This window comes from Ceratotherium simum, chromosome 17 (assembly GCF_057802395.1).
Source record: "Ceratotherium simum simum isolate JZ-2026a chromosome 17, ASM5780239v1, whole genome shotgun sequence".
Lineage (NCBI taxonomy): Eukaryota > Metazoa > Chordata > Mammalia > Perissodactyla > Rhinocerotidae > Ceratotherium > Ceratotherium simum.
The window spans coordinates 57,776,164-57,799,464 of record NC_141916.1 but is presented as its reverse complement, the minus strand read 5'-3'; the positions used below and the strand labels follow the sequence as shown (position 1 = coordinate 57,799,464).

General features: G+C 47.5%; 1 protein-coding gene across 6 annotated transcripts in view; it reads right to left on the bottom strand.

Annotated features, from left to right (window-relative positions):
• Positions 1–22,121, bottom strand: part of DDX11 (DEAD/H-box helicase 11) — a 35,564-nt gene extending 13,443 nt beyond the window's left edge. For 2 of the 6 annotated variants that reach the window (XM_087442909.1, XM_087442910.1), the window contains exons 1-10: positions 22,005–22,121; positions 18,102–18,260; positions 17,331–17,478; positions 10,550–10,798; positions 9,937–10,023; positions 9,555–9,712; positions 2,877–2,922; positions 1,800–1,907; positions 1,461–1,548; positions 807–1,015 (exon numbers count right to left, since the gene is read on the bottom strand). In XM_087442909.1, coding sequence (XP_087299035.1) covers positions 807–1,015; positions 1,461–1,548; positions 1,800–1,907; positions 2,877–2,922; positions 9,555–9,712; positions 9,937–10,023; positions 10,550–10,798; positions 17,331–17,474 — 1,089 coding nt within the window. In that variant the 5' untranslated portion in view covers positions 17,475–17,478; positions 18,102–18,260; positions 22,005–22,121. Of the gene's footprint in view, positions 1–806; positions 1,016–1,460; positions 1,549–1,799; positions 1,908–2,876; positions 2,923–9,554; positions 9,713–9,936; positions 10,024–10,549; positions 10,799–17,330; positions 17,479–18,101; positions 18,261–21,654; positions 21,674–22,004 lie in introns of those variants that run through there. The other 4 variants (XM_087442911.1, XM_087442914.1, XM_087442913.1 and 1 more) reach the window with 4 other exon arrangements.
• Between the last annotated feature and the right edge of the window lie 1,180 nt (positions 22,122–23,301).

Below are 23,301 nucleotides of genomic sequence, written 5' to 3'. Positions count from 1 at the left end.
ACATGCTACTACATTTGCACACAACGGTCGACAGCACTGATCCGGCAGGGTGGCAGAGAGACCCAGGAAGGGCAAGAGACAGCTGTGCAGCTGGGAGGGTTCTGGAATTCCCTGGGAACACCCTCACACGGTTCAGGCTAACAGACTGACAAGCATTTAATGCTGTGTAAAATTATTACTAATGTAGTTCCCTGTGCCTTTTAAAATCTACTTAAATCTTCTCTTGATTATATGGAATTCTCCACAATGATATTTTCCTTCCAAAAGTCACTCAAACTAAGGAAGTAGCAAGAAGACAGTGAAATCACACCCACCAAATAACAATGACATCATTTTTGACCTGTCAAATTAGCAGCTTTTCTTTCTGTTTCAAGATAACACTCCATATGGTAAGTCTAGAGAAGATGGTATTCTCGAATGCTGCAGGTGGGCGCAGCTGGAAGTCACTCTGAAAGGCCATCTGGAAGTACATTCACGTTCTGTAGCTCCCTTGCTGCATTCCTCTGTCTCTGCCCTGACACCCCTTCCCATGGTTTCACTAGGAATGCACACTCCTTCCTGGCTCCAATCTGCTGTCCCCCAATGATGCCAACTGTCCCTGCAGCCCAGAGCCACCAAGGGACCCGGAACCTCCTCCGACCCTATGTACTAGGAGGGAGTGGTTATGTGTCACCCACGTACAATGTGTGCTCAGTCCAACTGGAGCCAGTGACATCCTCCCAAATTAAAAGAGGAGCGAGGCATTGCCTTGTGGCCCAGTCTGCAATCAGAGCCAAGAGCTAGTGCCCAACCCTGCAGGTCCTCACCTGGGCTGCTGGAATGGCAAACCGGCTCCCGTAATAGGGACAGGCCTGAGCCTCCTTCCCCAGCGTCACCAACTGCTCAATGTCCTTCACCTCCACCAGGACCTCGTCCCGGAGGAGCTGCAGCTGCTCGTAGTTGTAGAAGGGGCAGGCGGCCCGGGGCTCCTGCCTTCTCCTCTTGGGCTTCTCTTCCTCAGCTTCGCTCTTCCTCTCTGAGGGGGCACAGGCACAGGCACAGGCATGGCAGAAAGGGGAGCAAAGGCAGAAAGAACGGTAAGTGTCCACAGTGCCAGGCGCAGGTGTGGAATGTCAAGACCCACTGCCGTGGGGCGGGGTCTGCAAGACCTTTCCAAGGACTGCTTATTACGGTCTCATCACCACATCTGGGTATTGTACTTTGTGTTCTCTAGAAGACGCCTACAAAATCATGTCGAAGCCAGGGTTTAGGACTAGACAGTGACTCAGGAAGCCTCTGCCCAGCAGGGGGTCTTTCGGCAGGAACCAGGGGTCTGCTCTTCCCTCACTGCCACTGAAGACACTGTCTTTAGTTCCTCAATCCCTGGCACACTTCCCCTGCCACCCACTCCTTCCTAGCACTGCCCAAGGCTACACAACGGTCCCCAAGTCTCCTTCCCCAGCTCAGAGCACTGAGGCTACCATGCTTGCTCCTCTGCATCTCCACGCAGCGGTCGTTGATAAGCTGCACAGAACCCAGGTGTTTCACATCTTCGTTTACACAAAGGTTCTACAAGACAGAGGAGAAAAAGAGTCAAAGAAATGGTGCTGGCTAAATGACACACAGCGAGCCACCGGGGCCTGCCCAGCCCAGCCCTCCTCTTTGTTTCCTTTCAAGGACCAGCAAGGCCAGGGAAGGGGCTGACCTCCCACTGCTCAGCCTGCCTCGGACCCATCATCTTCCTGTGCCTGCAACAGGAAGGCGAAGGCAGAGGGAAGGGAGCAGGGAGGCACCTGGGCCGAGACACCCCCTCTGTTTACCTGCCGAGAGCCGAGAGAGACAAGCCGGGTGTCCTTCCCAAAGGGGCTCTTCTGTACCTCGTGCACAAACTGGGCCAACTGGGAGTGCGTCCGACTGCAGTAATAAATCTGCTCAGAGGAAAAGCAGGGGATTTCAGGAGGAGACTGTAACATCTCTGAATACACTCTGCAGATCAACGAATGCCAGGGCCTAGGAGGCACAGGAAACAGGGAGAATGGCCACAAACACACAAAACTAGAGTAAGGAGGCTCCATCCCACAGCAGATCTCAGCTAATGCAGGGCCCGGGGAGTCCCCACCCCACCCTCAGCGCCAGAAGTTCAGGGGAACACCCACAAGATGGGACTCCTTCTGTCAGTCACCCTCAGCCTCCAACCCACCCCCTCAGGAGGGCTTGGTCATCTTACGAAAGGTGTTTCCCGTGAGCAGTGATTCTCAACATGGAAAAGATTCTTGACACTCTAAGGAGTGTGTCGGGGGAGGGCTGTTCCACACACGTCTCCCAAAGGAGGACGGGTGGCAGTGGAGCAGGAGGAGGCTAGCTGAACACTCTTCCTGTACTCCTCTGAGACTTACAAGAGTGAGGAGAGGAAAAGAAAATAATGGAAGGGGAATCCAATTTCAGAGAAAACCAAAGGCTTACATAAATGAAACCAAATGTTTTTAAATATGAGAGGTGTCTGAACCACACCTACCTCACAGCACTCCAAGCAAGCGAAAATACAAAGGAAGAGAGGGACATGCCACAAGAGGTCCAGAGGGCAGAGGGTGCCTGCCCTGGCCTGCCCTCCACCTTCCACCCATGAGTGGAGAGAGAAACCATCAGTCCTTGGCCCAGAATGGCTGCTCCTCGATGCCCTGGGGCAAATATGCCCAGGCATTGCCCCCCAGAGGGGTCTCCCCAGAGCCCAGCCCAACCTGCCGAGTGAGCACCTGGACACCAAGGTCTGGGTCTGGGGAGCCACAGAGTCAGTGGGTTGGAGGAGCAGCAGCTGGAGAGACTCTCACATTCTCCCAGGGACTGAGCCCTGGACTCAGGACCAAAAACAGGAGGACACCCAGGACATGATGTCTTACCTTAGTTACATGTTCTTCCTCCAAGTCATCCTCGTCCTCATCTACTCTGAGAGAGGAGAAAAAAAAAAAAGTCTTCTCAGCAAATTCAGGTCAACTGAAAACACATTTACTGAGCATCTCCCACGTGCCAGCCACTAGCCCCGGACCTAAACGAGTAAGTCCTTTCCTCAGAGGCCAACAGAACTGAGGTCAGAGCTCTGAGACAGAGAGAGACAGACATATCCCAGCAACAAGCTTCCACCAAAGCAGCAGGTGTTCGCTCACTCGCTCACTCGCGCAGTCAGAGACACCCCAGGCTAACATCAGCCCCGTGCCACTGCCCTCAGCAGAGAAAGGAGAAAGGCGCACGGTATCCCAAAGCCTAGGTTCATGTCTGGCTGTCTGTCATTGAAGGCTGCTCTCTCCTCACTGTCCACCCTCCAGCAAACTGGACTCCTCTCAGTTCCCCAAGAGAACTTGGCTCTTTATCACCTCAGAGCCTTGGACATGTGGTTCTCTTTGCCTGGAATGCTCTCTCCCCTCACCTCCTCCCTTTACCTAGCCAACTCCTAGTCAACCTTGAGATCTCCACATTAGCATCGCCTCCTCCGGGCAGCCTTCCTCAACCTCCCCTGCCCTGTGACGCACTGCCGTGGCCCCAGCACCTGCTCTTTGTATTACCCATCTCATTCAAAATCGCTTATTCTTGGTCTGTTTCCCTCACCAGACTGTCAAGTCCAGAGACAGGACCTGGGTGCGTATTGTCTCTGTGGAGTGCCGGGGTCCCTCTTGGAGTGGACTGAGTGAAGAAAAGATGCTGGCACTCGTGACCAGACAGACCTCTTCTCTCCTCAGCGCCTCAGACTGTCCTTTCTAGACATGTATTAAGAGCCCATCAGCACTAGGGGGTTGGAAGGGAGGTCAACTCTGCATTACACAGCTGACTGTTTAGTCAACCTTAGTAGTCTTGGCCCCTTAGAAAACACAAAACCCTTTTACAAATACACTCTACCTCCAGGGCCATCATATGGATTTTTTTTTGTTCACCTAGCAATTCAATTTTTTTTAAAAAACAGAAATGCTAATTGCCTTAGGCTATTAGAAGAGGAATTATTTATAGGGTTGGCTTCCCGGTCCATTAAGAATTGTTCAGTCAGGGGCCTGCCCCGTGGCTTAGCGGTTAAGTGCGTGCGCTCCGCTACTGGCAGCCCGGGTTCGGATCCCGGGCGTGCACCAACCCACCGCTTCTCCGGCCATGCTGAGGCGGCGTCCCACGTACAGCAACTAGAAGGATGTGCAACTATGACATACAACTATCTACTGGGGCTTTGGGGGGAAAAAGGAGGAGGATTGGCAATAGATGTTAGCTCAGAGCCAGTCTTCCTCAGCAAAAAGAGGAGGATTAGCATGGATGTTAGCTCAGGGCTGATCTTCCTCACAAAAAAAAAAAAAAAAAAGAATTGTTCAGTCAGCAGTGTCTGAAAAGGCCTGGATTTAAATCACATACCACATGGTGAAGAAACTCAGCAGGATCTAGGTGAGAGGCTGGATGTGTGAAGAAATGAAGAGCAAATATTTTGTATTCAGAATTGGTTGTGCCCTCAGAGGGGCTTGTGTCTCTTGAAATGCCAGGGCATCGGAAGCTACAGAAGCTACTCTGCAGGATTAACGGCTCCTGCCAGACCCTAAGGAACACTTTGGTTCCCTAATATTTGCCAACTCCACTCATGTTCTTTATCTTGTCCCCAAGGGGCTCTAGAAGAGAAGCAGAAGAGAAGGCAAGCAATCTTGGAGGCAGATGGGAAAGTCCTATCTCCCCAGAGCAGAATGCATAAAGCAGTGCGGACATCTCAGCCCTGGACAGCGTTAGAAATTTTAGTTTTAATCCAGGTCCTGAAACCTGTGCTTAAGGGCAGGCCACTGAGCACCAACAAAGAAAAGCCCAGGACCAAATGGTTTCACTGCTGAATTCTACCAAATGTTTAAAGAAATATGCTAATCTTTCTCAAATTCTTCCAAAAAACTGAAGAGGAGGGAACACTCCCAAACACATTCTATAAGGCTAGTAGTACTCCGATATCAAAGCCAGAAAAAGACACTACAAGAAAAGAAAACTACAGGCCAATGTCCCTGATGAATATAGATGCAAAAATTCTCAAATAAACACTAGCAAGCCGAATTCAACAACACATTAAAAGGACACCATGATCAAGTGGGATTCGTCCCTGGCATGCAAGGATGGTTCAACATAAGTACATCAATAAATGTGAACACCACATTAACAGAATGAAAGATAAAAACCACATGATCATCTCAATAAATGCAGAAGAAGCATTTGACAAAATTCAACATCCTCTCATATAAAAACTCTCAACAAATTGGGTACAAAAGAAATGTAGCTCAACATGATGAAGGCCATGTACAACAAGCCCACAGCTAACATCATACTCAATGGTGAAAAGCTGAAGGCTTTTTCTCTAAGATCAGGAACAAGACAAGGCTGCCCACTCTCATCACTCCTACTCAACATAGTACTGGAAGTCCTAGCCAGAGCAATCAGGCAAGAAAAAGAAATAAAAAGCATCCGAATCGGAAAGAAAGAAGTAAAATTGTCTGCGTGTTCATGACATGATTTTATATATAGAAAACCATAAAGACTTCACCAAAAAACTGTTAAAACTAAAAAACAAATTCAGTAAAGGAGCAGGATACAAAATCAAGATATAAAAATCATTTGCAGGGCCAGCCCCGTGGCTTAGCGGTTGGGTGTGCGCACTCCGCTGCTGGCAGCCCAGGTTCGGATCCTGGGCGCACACCGACACACCGTTTCTCTGGCCATGTTGAGGCCGCGTCCCACATACAGCAACTAGACGATGTGCAACTATGACATACAACTACCTACTGGGGCTTTGGGGGAAAATAAATAAATAAATAAATAAATAAATAAAATTAAAAATAAATAAACAAAATAGCAGCTCTTGATTAAAAAAAAAAATCAGTTGCATTTCTATACACTAACAATGAACCATCTGAAAAAGAAACAAAGAAAACAATCCCATTTACATTAGCACCAAAAACAATAAAATACTTAGGAATAAATTTAAGTATCGCGCTTAATGAAACATTGTACACTGAAAACTATAAGCCATTGATGAAAGAAACTGAAAAAGATACAAATAAATGGAAAGATATCCTATGTTCTTAGATTGAAAGAATTAATATTGCTAAAATGTCCATCCTACCCAAAGCCATCTATATTCAATACAATCTCTATCAAGATTCCAATAGTATTTTTTATGTAAGTAGAAAAAACAATCCTAAATGTCAAATTAAACCACAAAAGACTGAATAGCCAAACCAATCTTGTGAAAGAAACAAAGCTGGAGGCATCTAACTGCCTGATTTCAAACTATATTACAAAGCTATAGTAATCAAAACAGTATGGTATTAGCATAAAACGGAACAGAACTGAGAGCCAAGAAATAAACCTACGCATATAGGATCAACTAATGTTTCAAGGGAGCCAAGAATACTCAATGGGGAAAAGATAGCCTCTTCAATAAATGGTGCTGGGGGTGCTGACCCGGTGGCGTAGCGGTTAAGTGCGAGCACTCTGCTTCTGTGGCCTGAGGGTTCACAGGTTGAGATCCCGGGCGCGCACCAACGCACCACTTGACAAGCCATGCTGTGGCAGTATCTCATATAAAGTAGAGGAAGATGGGCATGGATGTTAGCCCAGGGCCAATCTTCCTCTGCAAAAAGAGGAAGATTGGCGACAGATGTTAGCTCAGGGCTAATCTTCCTCACATAAAAATAAATAAATAAATAAATGGTGCTGGGAAAATGGGATATTCACATGCAAAAGAATGAAACTGGACCCCCTACCCCACTCACAAAAATTAACTAGAAATGGATTAAAGACTTAAATATAGGACCTGAAACCATAAAACTCCAAGAAATAAAACACAGGGAAAAAGCTCTTTGACATGGATCTTCGCAGCAATTTTTTTGGATATGACAACAAAAACACAAACAACAAAAGCAAAAATAAACAAGTGGAACTACATCAAACTAAAAAGCTTCTGCACAGCAAAAGAAACCATCAACAAAATGAAAAGGCAACCTATGGAATGGGAGAAAATATTTGCAAACCATATATATGATATGGGGTTAATATCTAAAACATACAAGGAATTCCCAGAACTCAATAGCAAAAAACTAAATAATTCAATTAAAACAATGGGCAAAGGACTCAAATAGACATTTTTCCAAAGAAGACATACAAATGGCCAACAGGTACATGGAAAGATGCTCAACATCACTAATCATCAGGGAAATGCAAATCAAAACCACAATGAGACAGGACCTCACACCTGTTAGAACAACTATTGTCAAAAAGACAAGAGACAAGTGCTGGCGAGGAAGTGGAGAAAAGGGAATCCTGGTCCACTCTTGGTGGGAATGTAAACTGGTGCAGCTACTATGGAAACCAGTACGGAGGTTCCCCAAAAAATTAAAAGTAGAACTACCAAATGATCCAGCAATCCCACTTCTGGGTATTTATCTGAAGGAAATGAAATCACTACCTCAAAGAGACATCTGCACCCTCATGTTCACTGCAGCATTATTTACAATAGCCAAGACATGGAAACAACCTAAGTGTCGTTGACAGATGAACAGATAAACAAAATGTGGTATATATACGTGGAATACTATTCAGCCATAAAAAAAGAAGGAAATCCTGACATTTGCACCAATATAGACGAACCTTGAGGGCATTATGCTAAGTGAAATAAGTTAGAGAAAGACAAATGCTGTATGATTTCATATGCGGAATCTAACCAAACCCATAGAAACAGAGAGTAGATTGGTGGTAGCTGAGGGCGTGGGGAGAATGGGTGAAGGTGGTCAAAGGGTACAAGTTTTCAGTTATAAGATGAATAAGTTCTGGGGATCTAATGTGCAATGTACAGTATGGCCACTATAATTGACAATAGTGTATTGTGTACTTGAAAGTTGCTAAGGGAGCAGCTCTTAAAAGTTCTCACCACACACAGGCACAAATGGTAACTGTGAGCTGATGGATGTGTTAACTAACTTTATTGTGGTAATCATTCTGCAATATACACATATATCAAATCATCACACTGTACACCTTAAACTTACACAGTATGTCAATTATATCTCGATAACGCTGGGAGAAAAAAAACATCACGGCAGCTGGGACACTGGGTGTGAAGTTAGAGGTGGAGGCAAAGTTAGAAGGTATGTGGCAGACAGACTGAAGGACCGAGGATTTATCCAAGAGACAGTAGACGGAGGGTTTCAGGCCTTATAGAGTTACACCCCAGACAGATGGTGTCAATGAGAACGTGGGACACATGGGACCTGGAGTCACCTTTTGAGGAGCAGGAAAGATTTCTTCCCAGCTGGGGGCCTAAGAGGGATGATCTGAAGGAGCGCTCACGCCTTTGGGGAAGAGCTACTGAACTTCAAGGCCGCAACGACCCTTCTAATGCCCCAATCAGATCCCGTCACTCTCCTGCTTGAAACCTCCCACAGCCTCCCTGAGAAGAACACCCAGACCCCTCGGTGGCCTACGAGGCCCCAAGAAACTGACAGCTGCCTCATCTTCACCCTCTTCTTTCTCTCTCTTCCTCATCCTGTCTGCTCAGCACTTAGGCCTCCTTTCTGTCCCTCGAACAGGCCAAACCCATTCCTGTTTCCAGACTACCACAACCAGGTCTCTGACTAGAACTCGCTTGTCCCAGGCCTTCCCATGATGGCTCTTTCTCATCCCTCAGGTCTCGGCTCAGACGTCACCTCCTCGGAGGGTCTCTCCTGACTTCTCTACCTGGAGGTGCAGCCCACCCTCTCCCCACTCTCCCTTGTTTTATCTCCTTCACAGGTGAATGTGCTCATTCCAACAAGGGTCTCCGTTTTCACGCTGCTTCTCTCCACTAAATGCAAGCTCTCTGAGGGCAGGGCTCACGTCTGTCTTATTCAGCTCGATGCCCACAAGATCTGGAAATGCACCACGGCTGGAGCAGATACCCAAGGGCATTTGTGACATTAAAGCTTGAATGAGAAGGAGGCCCTCACGAGGGGCAGTGTGGTCAGAGATGCCTAGTTGTTCTGTCCTGGGTTTTCTAGCTTACCCAGGAGGTTTTGTCCCATAAATTAGAAACCTAGACACCTGGGCCAAAATTAGAAACCTAGACACCTGGGCCAACAGAACCCTTAAGGTGAAAAGAAAAACTCGGCTAAGGATACCTTGATGGTTTATGTCATAAACTTGACACCGTGTGATTGGTGGCTAAGAGCATGAGATCTAGAGCCTGACCGGTTGGATTCAAGTCCCAGCTCCTCCCCTCCCTGGCCTCTTAGCCTCAACCAACACAGAGCACCTTGCTGGGCCACAACTTCCTCAAGTGTAAAAGTGGAGACACAAATACCACTGGTGAGGATAACAGGGTTAATACATGTGAAGCCAGTGCCTGGCAGAAAGGGCTGCCTATCACTGTCATCATCATTTATGCATCCTAAGGAGGAGCCTGGCTGAGAGAAAGGGGCAGGTGGCTGGCATTCCATCCCTTCAGATGCCTCGGAGCGGCAAACAAGCCTGCCTCTCTCTGGGCACCTGGGAGCCCCCACACAGACCTGGGCAGGGCAGTGGGTGGAGGAGAAGCGCTGTCTTACCCACTAGCTGTTCCTTTCTCCTCGTCACTCTCATACTCGGCAAGGACCAGCTCCTCCTCCCCAGATGCTAGTTGCTCTAGCTGCTCAGCCCCTGTTCCCGCTGCCAGCATCTCCCTGCTGAGGCGGAGGAGACGCTCTGTTTCTTCTTCTTCTTGTCTCTGTATAGGAGCATTACAGGTGGGGAAAGGGAAAGATGTCTCAGTACTGGTGCCCCTCCCTCCTTGCTGGAGTCAGCCTTAGAGTGGCTGAGAACTTAGCCAGTGGGGGTCAGGGAGAGGAGACTGAGGTCCTGGCCACTCCCCCGAAGGAGCAACACCATGAGGCCCAAGCCACATGACACTGCCTCGACACAATCCCAGCCACTCCAAGAGAGGACACTCACCGCGCGCTTGGCTGCATACTTGAGCTGTGCATTGTGACGGATATGCCGCAGGCGTTCTTCTCGTTTCTTCCTCCTGACCTGCTCCTCCTAAAGGGTGAAGTGGCCACAAAGAAAAGTCTTGTAGGAAGCCCCAAACCAGGCCTTTCTTCAAGAGTCTGGGGCTACTCAGCCCAGGGCCTCTTCACACAGGGCCGTTCTCCCTCCCCTGGCCCACACTCAGGTTGCTGCAGCATCTCGTCACCAGACCCTGCACCGCGCCAGGTCCCAGCCTCGCTGCTCACTGCAGGAAGTCTGCGTACTCCCTCCTAGGGCTACACACCCTCAATCAAATTCTTTCCTTAATTGAGTCTGCAGCCACTGAACCACATTGCCAATGGCAACAGTAAGGTTCCTTTCCCAGATGGGTAATGAATGGAACCACCAACCCCTTTTCTAGAGAAGGCCTGTTGACATCAGCTTAAAAAAGACAGCAAGGGTGCACCACCAACTCAGAAAGCTGAGAGGAGAGCTTAGAGGCCTTTGCAAAGGCAGAGAACACATGACATCGCAATCTCAGAATCAACCCACAATTATCACTGAAGCCCTGTGTCCCTCTCGTTATCCCGGATCCCACCTTGAGTCGGTCCACCAGCTCCCTTTCTTCCTTCTTCTGCACAAACTGAGTAACCCAGTCAGGCTCCCCAGCAGGCCTCAGGGTGTCTGGGGTCTCTTGGCAGGAGGATGCAAGAGACGGCGGCTGGTCCTTCCCGGCATTTAAGGGGACAGTTCCAGTTTCAAGGAGACGTGCCTCCTCTTGACGTTTCTTCTGTTCAAAGTCACGGAGCCAGGAAAGGGCTCCACAGATAAGGCTTAAGGATTTTCCCTACGGGAAGGAAAATGTTTTCGGAAATAGAGAACAAAAAACAAAGCTTCCCGAATCACCTTTCCCATTTTAATAAAGCCGTCAAGGAAGGTCTGACTTTAAATAGGAGAGGGTGCTCCGAGACCAGCTGGGAAAGGAAAGGAAGGAATTAGCAAGAGAATAGCCAGGAAAAATAGGAAGAACAGAGAAAGAAAGTGAACCTATGTGTTTAATTATATAGCTCACCGTTCCTAAAAGAATTTAAAGTGGCTTATCAGGTTACGTATAAGTACTACAAGTTAACATAAGTAGAAGATGAGAAATTAAACAAATAGCCCCAAAAAAGAATTATGGACAAGCAATGCATAGGCGCAATCCTGTATAGCTGCTGAGGGAGCCACACTTGGCTCCAGGCTTTACTGCAGCCACTGTGCAGAGAGAAGATGATCAGCCCCATGAGTCCCAGTGTTCAAACTTTCTTAAAGCAAACCCATTGCCCTGGAGAATACAACTCTTGATTTAAAGACTAGAATTTTCCCTGTGGGTCCCTGTTATGGGTTGAATTGTGTCCCCCCAAAATTCAAAGTCCTAGCCCCCAGTGTCTGAGAAGGTGACACTGACAGAGTAAGTTTCCATTGTGGGACTTTGTCACGGCAGCACGAGCAGACTCACACAGTCCTTTCAGAGAAGCCGCCACAGTGAGGTGCACAAAGCTGCTGCTTCTGGTGTCCAATGGGCGATCCAGCTCAGGTGAGTCTCTGCAGGGGCTGACACCTCGGGTCCAGGCAGCCAGCTCTCTGAGCCTGCTTAACCCGGGGGGTTCACAGAGCATCCAACCACAGGAGAAAGAGCTCTCCAAGGGGTGGGACTTAGAAGACATCCGAAAGTGAAGGGTAACTGAGATACACAACAAGGAGAAAAGGCCACAGAACTGAGAGCACCAACAGTGAAGGGCTGAGCAGAGGAAGAGGATGCATGGGACCGGCAGAGGGCTGAGACGGAAAGAGAGGAGAGGGAGGAGATGGGCCTTCAGGTAAACGAAGCGGAATGAACACACACTCATCTATGTTCTTTTCCAAAAAACGCTAAAACTACATTAAAGGAGTACAAGAGGCTTATACCCACAAAAACAAAGAAAGTGGAAGAAGTGACCGTTTTAAACTTAAGACAGACGGAAAGCAGAGAAATGGAACTGAGCTAGCAGCGTGAAGGACACTGAGCCTGAGTGCCTGCAGAGGTCCTCCCGCTCCCCTCGGAAACGCAGCAGGGCGCTGAAAACCAAGGGATCAACTGAAATTCTTTTCAAGGATGATGAGATTCCCAGGTTGCAGTCCCCACTCCTCGAAGAAGACGGGAAGTTTATTCTCTGGAGGAGCTCAGCCAGGAGAGCCCTGTAGAGAACAGGTCAACTAAAGAGTGGAGAAGAGGGCCGGCCCCGTGGCTTAGCGGTTAAGTGCGCGCGCTCTGATGCTGGCGGCCCGGGTTCGGATCCCGGGAGCGCCCCGAGGCACCACTTCTCCGTCCAACGCGAGGCCGAGTCCCACGTACAGCAACTGGAAGGATGTGAACCTATGACGTACAACTATCTACTGGGGCTTTGGGGGGAAAAACTGAATAAATAAAATCTTTAAAAAAAAAAAAAAAAAAAAAGAGTGGAGAAGAGGGCCGGGCTGACAACAGGGCATTAAGTGAAAGACTGTGCACCTGCGGCCACTTCCCTAGGACACCCTCAGAACACTGGCTGTCAGGCTTGGACCCACGAGGCAAGGGTAGAGGAGCCTTCTCTGGAGACATTGAACGGCTCCCAGAAAATCCCACTGACACCGCCAAGTGGAGGCCCCAACAGAGAGGCCCAGCCCTCCAGTCCACAAGCCAGCCTGCACCACAGGCCTTTCACTCAGCCTTGTGGTGGCTTTTTCTTGAACACCAACAGAAGACAGCCAAGTGTCACCAGACATCTGAGGAAAGCCTCCAACAAAACTTAGAACCCAAACTGGGAAAAAACTTCAAAATACTACTATAATTGATAGCCTCAGAAAGATATTATTTCCATGAAACAAGAACAGGATGCTATTTTTTTTTTTTTTGAGGAAGACCAGCCCTGAGCTAACATCCGATGCCAATCCTCCTCTTTTTTGCTGAGGAAGATTGGCCCTGGGCTAACACCTGTGCCCATCTTCCTCTACTTTATACGGGACGCTGCCACAGCGTGGCTTACCAAGCAGTGCGTTGGTGCACGCCCGGGATCTGAACCGGCGAACCCCGGGCCGCCGCAGCAGAGCACGCACACTTAACCGCCTGCACCACTGGGCCGGGCCCCAGGATGCTATTTTTAAAAGCCAGAGAATAACGAAAAAAAAGAAACCTTGCCATGTGCAACAATGTGGACGGATCTTGAGACATTATGCTGAGTGAAATAAGTCAGATGAAGAAAGAGAAACACTGTATGATCTCACCTATATGTGGAATCTAAAAAAAACCCAAACTCATAGATACAGAAAACAGACTCATGCTTATCAGTGGCGGGGGGCCGAGGAGGGGGGAGGTGCTGTGAGGGGGGGTGCAAAAATGGGTGAAGGGAATCAAAAGGTACAAACTTCTAGTTATACAATAAATAAGTCCTGGGGATGTAATGTACAGCATGGTGCTATAATTAGTAATACTGTATTGCACATTTGAATAGAAAGACTAGGCAATAAAGTTAAAAGAAATCTCAAGGAGGTAGAATTTAAAGCAAAAACGAAAACAAACCAGGGTGCCCAAAGAGATGGGCAATTAGAAGAAAACAATCACAGGATTAACCAGGAAGTCCAAAACCCAATGAATGAGAGTACAGGAAGATTATCATCAAATACAAGAAAATGTCTCAGAACTGAAAGGTGGAGCCCCAGATGCAAAGGCCAGCACAAGGAATTAACCACACACACATCAGGCCCATCAACATGAGATTTCAGAGCACAAAGAATAAAGAGAAGGTTCTGAACACTCTGGAGGGTGGGGTGGGACCACGTCACAAAGGACTGCGAGGCAGACCACCACTGGACTTCTCGATAGCAACAACGGAAACTAGAGGAAGCAACTGGGAGGGAAAATTGTTTTGAAGCTAGAACTATATACCAACCAAACTATCACTATCAATCAAGTGAAAAGGTAGAATTAATACATTTTCAGACTAGCAAAGTCTCAAACACTTACCTCCTACACAACCCTTCTCAAGAATGTTCTGTACCAAAACAAGGAAGTGAACCAAGAAGATACGGAATCCAGGAAACAGAGAATCCAGTGCGGAAAAAATAAGGAAAGAATACACGCAACAAGATGGATGAATCCTAAAAGTATTAGGCTGAGCAAAAGAAGCCAGGCACAAAAGAGTACCTGTTATGATTCCATTTCCATGAAATTCTAGGAAGATAATACGAATCCACAGACAGTGGATCAACGACCGCCAGGGACTGGGGTGGGTGAGGTGGCTGTGCAGGAACAGCAGCAGGGAACCACTGCTAAGAGGCACAGGGAACTTCTTGGGGCAATAGAAATGTTTTGCATCTTGATTGAGGTGGTAGTCTTATGAGTATTTACTCCTGTCAAAACTCATTAAACTTGGAGACATAAAAGGAGCACATTTTATTATACATCAATTATACTTAATAAAGTTGGTTTTTTTTAAAAGGAGAGAAGAGAAATCCTAGGACAATAGCTGTGAAGTAGATCTAAGGAGCAACTAACTCAGATAAGAGCAAAAAGAGGGAGGACCTCAAAAAAGAAGTCTCCAGGGTAAAACGGAACTGATAATTGCTGTGGATTGAATTGTGTCTCCACAAGATTCGTGTGGTGAAACTCTAACCCCCGACGTGACTGTCTTGGAGAAAGGGCCTTTAAGGAGGTGATTACGGTTAAATGAGGTCATAAGGGGGGAGCCCTGATTCTGCTAGAACTGGTGTCTTTATAAAAGTAGCAGAGATACCAAAGATCTCTCTCTCCGCCATGTGAGGACACAGCGAGAAGGCAGCCGTCTACAAGCCAGGAAGAAAGACCTCACCAAAAACCAGAGCCTGCTGAAACCCTGATCTTGGAATTTCTGTCCTCCAGAACAGTGAGAAAATAAATTTCTGTTGTTTAAGCCACCTAGTCTATGATATTTTGTTATGGCAGCCCCAGCATTCTAGGACAGTAATTTTATGTATGGAATATCATATTGGGAGGCCACTGGATGGTATGACAGGAATTGGCCTAGGTATATTAGAAACTAAACAAACTTTTAAAAGGCAATTATTAACTCTAGAAAAACAAAAAATTGTGCAAGGAAAAAAACATAATTACAGTATACTGACTTAGCAGAGACTAAAACTTTTAATATAAATGTATCAGGAGGATGAGGAGAGGGAGAGAAAAGAGAGGGTAAGAAAGCTATATCTAGGGGCCAGCCCCGTGGCTTAGCGGTTAAGTGCGCGCACTCTGCTGCTGGCGGCCCGGGTTCGGATCCCGGGCGCGCACTGACACACCACTTCTCCGGACATGCTGAGGCCGCATCCCACATACAGCAACTAGAAGGATGTGCAGCTATGACATACAACTATCTACTGAGGCTTTGGGGGAAAAGAAATAAATAAATAAAAATTATTAAAAAAAAAAAAAAAAGAAAGCTATATCTTATCTACCATACAGGGAAGGTACCAATGATTAACATCAAGAAATCAAGAAATAGCTACAAAGCTTATAATTTCAAAATATGCCTTGCAACTATATTTCTTAAGAAACAGTTAAAAGAATTAATAGTATCCGTCCAGTGAACCAAGTTTGATAAACTTGACTTTTTAAATAACACGCACTGGGTCCGGCCCCGTGGCTTAGTGGTTAAGTGCGCGCACTCTGCTACTGGCGGCCCGGGTTCGGATCCCGGGCACACACCGATGCACCGCTTCTCCGGCCATGCTGAGGCCGCGTCCCACATACAGCAACTAGAAGGATGTGCAGCTATGACATACAACTATCTACTGGGGCTTTGGGGGAAAAAAGAAAAAGGAGGAGGATTGGCAATAGATGTTGGCTCAGAGCCAGTCTTCCTCAGCAAAAAGAGGAGGATTAGCATGGATGTTAGCTCAGGGCTGATCTTCCTCACAAAAAAATAAATAAATAAATAACATGTGTTATTCTTTGATTAAATCTTGTCTATTACTTTAAACAAAGGCAGAGGATATGTTCAACAGTATCACGTGCTACAGAGTGGTCGAGTAACAACTTCAAATATCTGAGTCTGTTAACTGAGAAGTCACTACTGACTCTAAAATATATTTCAGTGGGTTGGTAGGGGAAGAAGTCATGTTGCCCTGGGTTTAAATGGAAGGTAAGAAGGCTAGCAGAATACTATTTTATTTTATTATTTTCGTGTGTGTGTGAGGAAGATCAGCCCTGAGCTAACATCTGCCAATCCTCCTCTTTTCTCTGAGGAAGACTGGCCCTGGGCTAACATCCATGCCCATCTTCCTCCACTTTATATGGGACACTGTCACAGCATGGCCTGACAAGCAGTGCATGGGTATGTGCCCCGGATCCGAACCGGCAAACCCCAGGATGCCGCAGTGGAGCACGCGCACTTAACCACTTGTGCCACCAGGCCGGCCCCTAGCAGAATACTATTTTAAAGAACCACCCTGCACATTATATTCATGACCCACATTTTGTTAACTGGCAGGACTTATTCTCTCCCACTCACTGTATATGAAAGAGCAAAAAGGAACAGTGGAGTACCCCAGTCTGCACTCTTCCTGTCCCACGAGATCATGTCATCTTAAGAGACAGCGACACGCTTCCATCAGCAAGTGAGAGAAAAGGGATGAGTCACTTTCTTCTACTCAGTCATTTAACATACACATATTAAGAGGCTCCTGGGAGCCAAACTTGCCAAGCTCCGCTAGATGAGAGGGACAGAGGTGAGGAGCACAAGGTCCTGATCCTCCAGGAGGTCGCAGCCTAGGTGGGGGACCTCCACATCAACATACATATTTCATTCTCATATAGTACTTGGTATAAAAGGTAACAAAAAGTTCGAGAGAGAAGCGGGAACCGGTCACCACAGCCCTAACAATCCTCAATGGCTGGCCTCTAATAAATCCCTCCCTCATTCCAAGCCAGGAAGGAAAAACTTAGAGGCCCTTAGAGGCTGGATCCCTCCAGCACTCAGTAACCTAGTTCCTGGAGACTAAACCAGTATGTTTAATCCGTGAATAAACCAAAGTAATTTCTATGTTCCTCAACAGGGAAGTAATTGTGTGCCTGAGAAATCTGGGAAGTTTCAGTGTTATGGGTGATGGTCTCCACTGCCATTCAAATTCTCATGTGCCTTTAGCCTAATTCTTCTCAGCCCCTGGGGCTGTGTTTAACAATTTAATAGAGGGAAGTGACAATTATTCAGAAAGACAACTGAGAGAACTACTTTGCCCAACTTCAAACCATGAGAATCTGTGCAAGGCAAACAAGCACACTAGGCTGTCTCTGATTTGTCGTAATCAGGGGCTCCCAAGACCCTTCTTGGGCCCCGACGATCCATACTTACAGTGCCGGTTGGACTCTCAAATATCCCAATCTTGCCAGCCTCCAACACCTGGTATAGTTCGGCCATGAAGTCCTTCTGGATGGAATATGGTGTGAAGGGAAAAGGGAAATGGATGCCAGCAACCTGCTGGGTTTTATTAGCCATGGTCCTGGGGGGGGAAAAAAATCTAGTAGCTCTCTGATGAGCCAGGAAGAACTGGCTTGAAATCCTGAAGAGTTCCTAAGAGCAGACTCAACACTAGTTACGGGATTTTTCCTTACACTGTAGGAGAAATTTTTTGTGCAAGCAGAGACTACGTTCTCTCCAGCATGTGCATCTCTCCATGAAGCTCTACCAAAACCATGCAGTCCATCTAAGACATCTATCAGAAATGGCTGTAGCAGGGGCCGGCCCCATGGCTTAGCAGTTAAGTGCGCTCGCTCTGCTACTGGCGGCCCGGGTTTGGATCCCGGGCGCACACCAACGCACTGCTTCTCCGGCCATGCTGAGGCGGTGTCCCACATACAGCAACTAGAAGGACGTGCAGCTATGACATACAACTATCTACTGGGGCTTTGGGGAGAAAAAGGAGGAGGATTGGCAATAGATGTTAGCTCAGGGCTGGTCTTCCTCAGCAAAAAGAGGAGGATTAGCACGGATGTTAGCTCAGGGCTGATCTTCCTCACAAAAAAAAAAAAAGAAAGAAACGGCTGTAGCAGAATGCAGCCTGGGAAAGGCCCTAAACAGAACCCCCCCATCTCTTGACCTGGGATGCCTTTGCTGCCTGGATACCTTTCTAAGGCCTCTACAGAGGCCTGGAGATTTCCTCTCCAAGACCTGTGCTCCAGGATCAAGATTGTTGCTTGTAATTACTTCTGCAGCATTCCTCTCTCACATCTCACAATGCAGCTTCGCAGGATAAAACTGTTCACTTTATCCTGTCATGAAGACCTGTAAAGTCATGACACACAGACAGAGAAATTCAAGGACAGCCTTCTACACGGCTCTGGTTAACAAACACATCTCTCTTTTACAGGCACCTTTAGTTTGCTTCTTATTTCATCCTCACCTCCATTTCCAGTACGAACCAGAGCCGCCTCCTAAAACGTTTTCAGCCTCAAGAAATCAGAGCTTCCTGTCTGGTTCCAGACTAGGAGAGCTCTCTTTACAGGGACCAAGCCCTGGCTGGAAGAGCTCCCCAACGCTGAGCCCACAGCATGTCTCTCCCCTTGCCAGGCCAAGGTCTCAGAAAAACTTCTCTGCTCTGTGTTTATCTAATCTTTTTCCTCCCCTTCTGAACCCGATTTCTCTGAGAGAGCTTCTCCAGACCCCTTCTTCCTTTAATCACCATTTAGAGGACTGACTCTTCCATCCTGGGTCCCACACTCTCTCTCTGGAAGTCACTGTTCCAAGCTGTTTAGCAGGCCTATCTTTTCAAAGTACAAATATCAATAAATCTAAAACCCCTTTACATCTCTGCTATGTAACCGGCCTCAAGAAGACTGGTAATGGTGTCAATCATTTATGAGGGGAAAGGTAGCTGCCATGATGTTCTTCAGTTTAGGGGCAGTCAAAATGATGACAGAGGTGGAGGGGTAACTATAAGGAGGGTGACTTAAAAACCTAGGACAATTCAATACCAAGGAGGAGGCACATGATCAAAAAACCATTAAAACATGAGAGGAAGAAGAAAGGCATCTAACCAATTCTGAGCACCTCCTATGTGTTCAACACTTTACAGGCCCTTTTATCATTTCTTTTAATCTGTACAACACTAAGGATATGGTTGTTGGATACCGATGCCTACAGAAATTAAATAATTGTTCAGTCTCAGCTAGTAAGAGGAAAACCAGGGATCCAAACCCAGGTCCACACAGCTCTGTCTTAGTCAAATTCATCTGGCTGCAAGAGATAACTAGCATTAAGTAGAAGGGAGATTTACTGAAAAGATACATATTGAGAGATTAAGAATTGAGATGATCTGGGAAAACAAAGAACCGAAGCCTGACAGAGTGGGACTTCCTGCAGACTACAGCTACAAAGTAGTTCAGATTTCAAGACAGCTGCAGGAACCTCACCAGCAAGTCAACACCCATGGATTTCCATTCTCCTGCTCAGTCACATGCCAGAATGGGGCCACTACTTCCTCTGCTTACTCACAGCTTCTGATTATCCAAAACTTCAGCCTGCACATAGCCTCTTCAGCCGCCTCTACCTTCTAGCTTCAGCTCCTACTGCCAAGAGAAAATTCTTTTCATGTTTCTTAGTTCTAAATCCCAAGTGAAAAACCTGATCAGCATCTCCTCAACACAGATCACTGGTCAGCTACAGATGGTTTGCTGAGGCACTTGGCCTGATCTAATCAGCTTGGGTTTTGCCCTTGGGGAATGATGAGTCCTCAATATTTAGGATGCAGCTCACCTCCTCAGAGAAGCCTCTCCCTCTATTTGGCCACTCTCTAGCGGTCAAATACCACTCTCCCACTCAAATACACACACATATACACCACCCTGCTTTAAGTCACTCTTTTATCTCCTTACCCTGTACTTAATTTCTTCACAGCTCTTAGCACTATCTGAGCTTATTTTATTTACTGTCCTCCCTCACTAGAATATAAGCTGCAAAAAAGGGGAAGCTTGTCTGTCTTGTTCTTCCCTGCCCCTCGCACTCAGGATAGGTGCTCTGGCACCTGGAAGGCATGCAATAAAAATCTGATGAACGAATGAAGAGCCAGCTTGACATGTAGGCGGAGGTTTCTGTTCTTCAAAGGTGTAGGTAGAGGAGGTCCCAATGACTTAAATACCTAGTCCAAGGGCCAGTTCTTTAATGCTTTCAAAATGTTTTCATATAATCTCACAACAACCCTATCTGGTATTTTTATTAGCTCTATTTTATAGATGAAGAAACTGAGACTAAGAGAGGTTAAGTGACTTGCCCACAGTCACTCAGCAAGGGATTGAATCCAAGATCTGAAGGCAAATCTGCCAGACCTCCAAGCCCCTGAGCTTTGCAGTTCACCACGTCTCCTCCTAGCAGGCTAAGGAGGGTGAAGACTTGGTGACCAAACTTTAGAATGACAACACGAAACAATACAGAACAAACGTAATTATTATTTCACTTCCCTGTGGGTGGTAATTACAGATCTCTTTATTCCAGAAGCAGCACAAGCTAAATCATAACTTAAAGGAGGGTTTAGATAAATCCACGAATAATGGATATACTAAGCACTATGAAGGACGTTTTGTCTAAGTTCTTCTTCAGCTTGGCTGCGTGGAGAACAACCACGCCCTCCCACACAAGTCCTCTGTAGACTGCTCCACCAGTGCTAAGGCACGTACCTGCACAGCAAGTCTCAGGTGCACTAAATGAGGTAAGACAAAGTGAAAGCACCTTAGGACATATTAGTTCTAAAGTGTCCATTCTCTTCAGTCTTCAATTATCACTTGTTATCTACTTGGGTATTAACTTGTGCTACAGACTGAACTATGTCCCCCTCCCCCAAATTCATGTGTTAAAGCCCTAACCCCCAACATGAGATTGTATTTGGAGACAGGGCTTTTAGGAAGTAATCAACATTAAATGAAGGAGGTAAAGATTAAGTGAAGTCATAAGAGTGGGGTCCTAATCCTTATAAGGACTGGTGCCCGTCTAAGAAGAGAGAGAGCTCTCTTTCCCAGCCACGTGAGGACACAGGAAGAAGGGGGCCTTCCACAAGTCAGGAAGAGGACCCTCACCAGGAGAGGCTGGCACCTTGATCTTCAACTAAAACTGCGAGAAAATAAATTCCTGTTGTTTAAGCCACCTAGTCCATGGTATTTTGATATGGCAGCCTGTGCAGACTGAGACAACTATGTTCCCGGTGTTTTCTTGCTGTTACGCTCCTAAAACACTTTAACTTCACACACCTGGGGACACACCGCCCCAAGAGAAAAGGTTTTCTGCACCTGCTGTTAATCCAGAGCCACAGCATGCTGCAAAGCTGGGGGGACAGCCCGGGCCATACCCCCCTCATTCTCACCTTCACCTGGCCTTCTGACTCCCTCCCAGCTGCGTCCTCAGAGCTCTCATACTATGCAGGAAAAACCCAGCTAGTTATCAGTATTTACTTCCACTTTTGTGACACTTCCTCCAACAACCTGGTCAACTCCACTCACCCCACTGCTCTTGACTGGACCCTGCTCCGCCTTGATTCCCTGAAGGGCAGAAGAGCAGGGCCGTTAACAGTATGGGCTCTGGGGTCAGGCTGCCAAGTTTGGGATCCCAGCTGCATTTTTGCTTAAGTTAATATCCCTAAGCCTCAGTGTCCTCATCTGTAAGGGAGAGCTAGGTAACAGCGCATACTCACAGCATTGTAGTGACCACTACATAAGATAATCCATGAAAAGTGCTTAGCAGAGCCGGGCGAATTGAAGCCCTTGATGCGCGTCAGCTATTACTACTCCAAGCACAGCTCCATTCCCTGCAGGTCCCGCCCTCACCGGCCTCCCCTTGCCCCTCGCATTGGTTTCTCGCCTGTCAATCACAAACTGGCCCCGCCCCTCCAGTTCCGGGACGTTTTCCCGCTCCCGACTCGCCCCGCCCCTTTGAACACAGCCGCCCACGCCCCCACCCCGTTTGCGTTTCCACCGGAGTCTGCCCTTTCTCATCTCGCTTCTCCTCGTCCTCAGCTCTGTCACCACGCGGCGGCGCGCTCACCCTTTTTGCCAGCAGGACTGCTTCACTGAGACCAGGCCCATGAGGAATCAGAACGGAACGTCGCTTAATTTGAAATCGCGCTCCGCTGCGTCAACGTCGGGCCGCAGGAGGAGCGTGCTGCGCTGCCACGCCCCCGCGCCACTGCGCGTGCGCACCCCGGGACTTGAAGGGGCGCGGCTTCCCCCCTCCCCCTCCCCTTTTGCGCCACTGCGCTTGCGCAGGGGGCTCAGGGCCGGGTTTTTTTTCTCGCGCTAAGAACGCTGGAAGGGTCGGACGTTCAGAGGCTGTGGTGAGGTAGCCAGCCGAAGCACAGCTTGTGGGCTTAGCGCCCTGCCTCCCTCTGGCCCCCAGGCAGGTGTAGGGATGTTTGATTGATCCTGCGCCAGTTAGCGCCAAATGTCCTCAACAGCGCTCAACAGTTGCTTCACTTGATCAAATTCGCCGTTGTTTATCAAATGCCCGAGGAAGGAGATGCTGTAGCCAAGAATCAGGAAACCTGCATTGTAGTCCCGGCTCTTATCAGGCCTTAATATGTGTGAACCTAAGTTATTTTACCTCTAAAGTGGAAGGTACCTGCCCTGCCCACCTCAACAGGGCTGTACAGGATCTTCTATGTCTTGAGATCATGTAAATGAAAGCACTCTGAAGACAAGTTTAGGGAATTTTCCTGCTCAGTGCCAGGCACGACCCTGGGGGGCAAAGAAGATAAAGCACCAGCCCTGCCTTCAGGGAGCTCACCTTCTAGTTAGGAGGACAAAACACATCACCTTAACCTCCCTGGACTTGGGTTCTTTGTTCAATGGAGGGATTGGCTACATGACCTCGACGAGCTTTTCTGAAAGTGTATGTCCAATGTGTGTTTTTTCCAACACCACCAAGCAATTAACTCAATTTTGACACTATCTGGAAATAGCGTCAGATCCCACATTAAGGGCTCAGTCTTGTACTACTGACTGTAGAACTTGTAGCCCAGGTTAACACTTCCAATGCCAATCGCAAGTCCAGGTTGTCACCTGTGCTTTTGACCTACCAGCTGTAGATAGGAGGTTCCCATGACCCCATCCTTGGATTCGATTAATTTGCTTGAGAGGTTTCACAGAACTCAGGAAAACATTTTACTTACTAGATCACCAGTTTATTATAGAAGGCAATAACTCAGAATCAGCCAGAGGAAAGAGATGCATATTACCTAGGCACTGGGAAATTCCGCCGGAAACATGCCTGTCCCATAAGAGAAAATATCTCTCTAGAGACCAGATTGCTCCCATCCCCAAGACCTCATGTGCCTCTCTCTGGA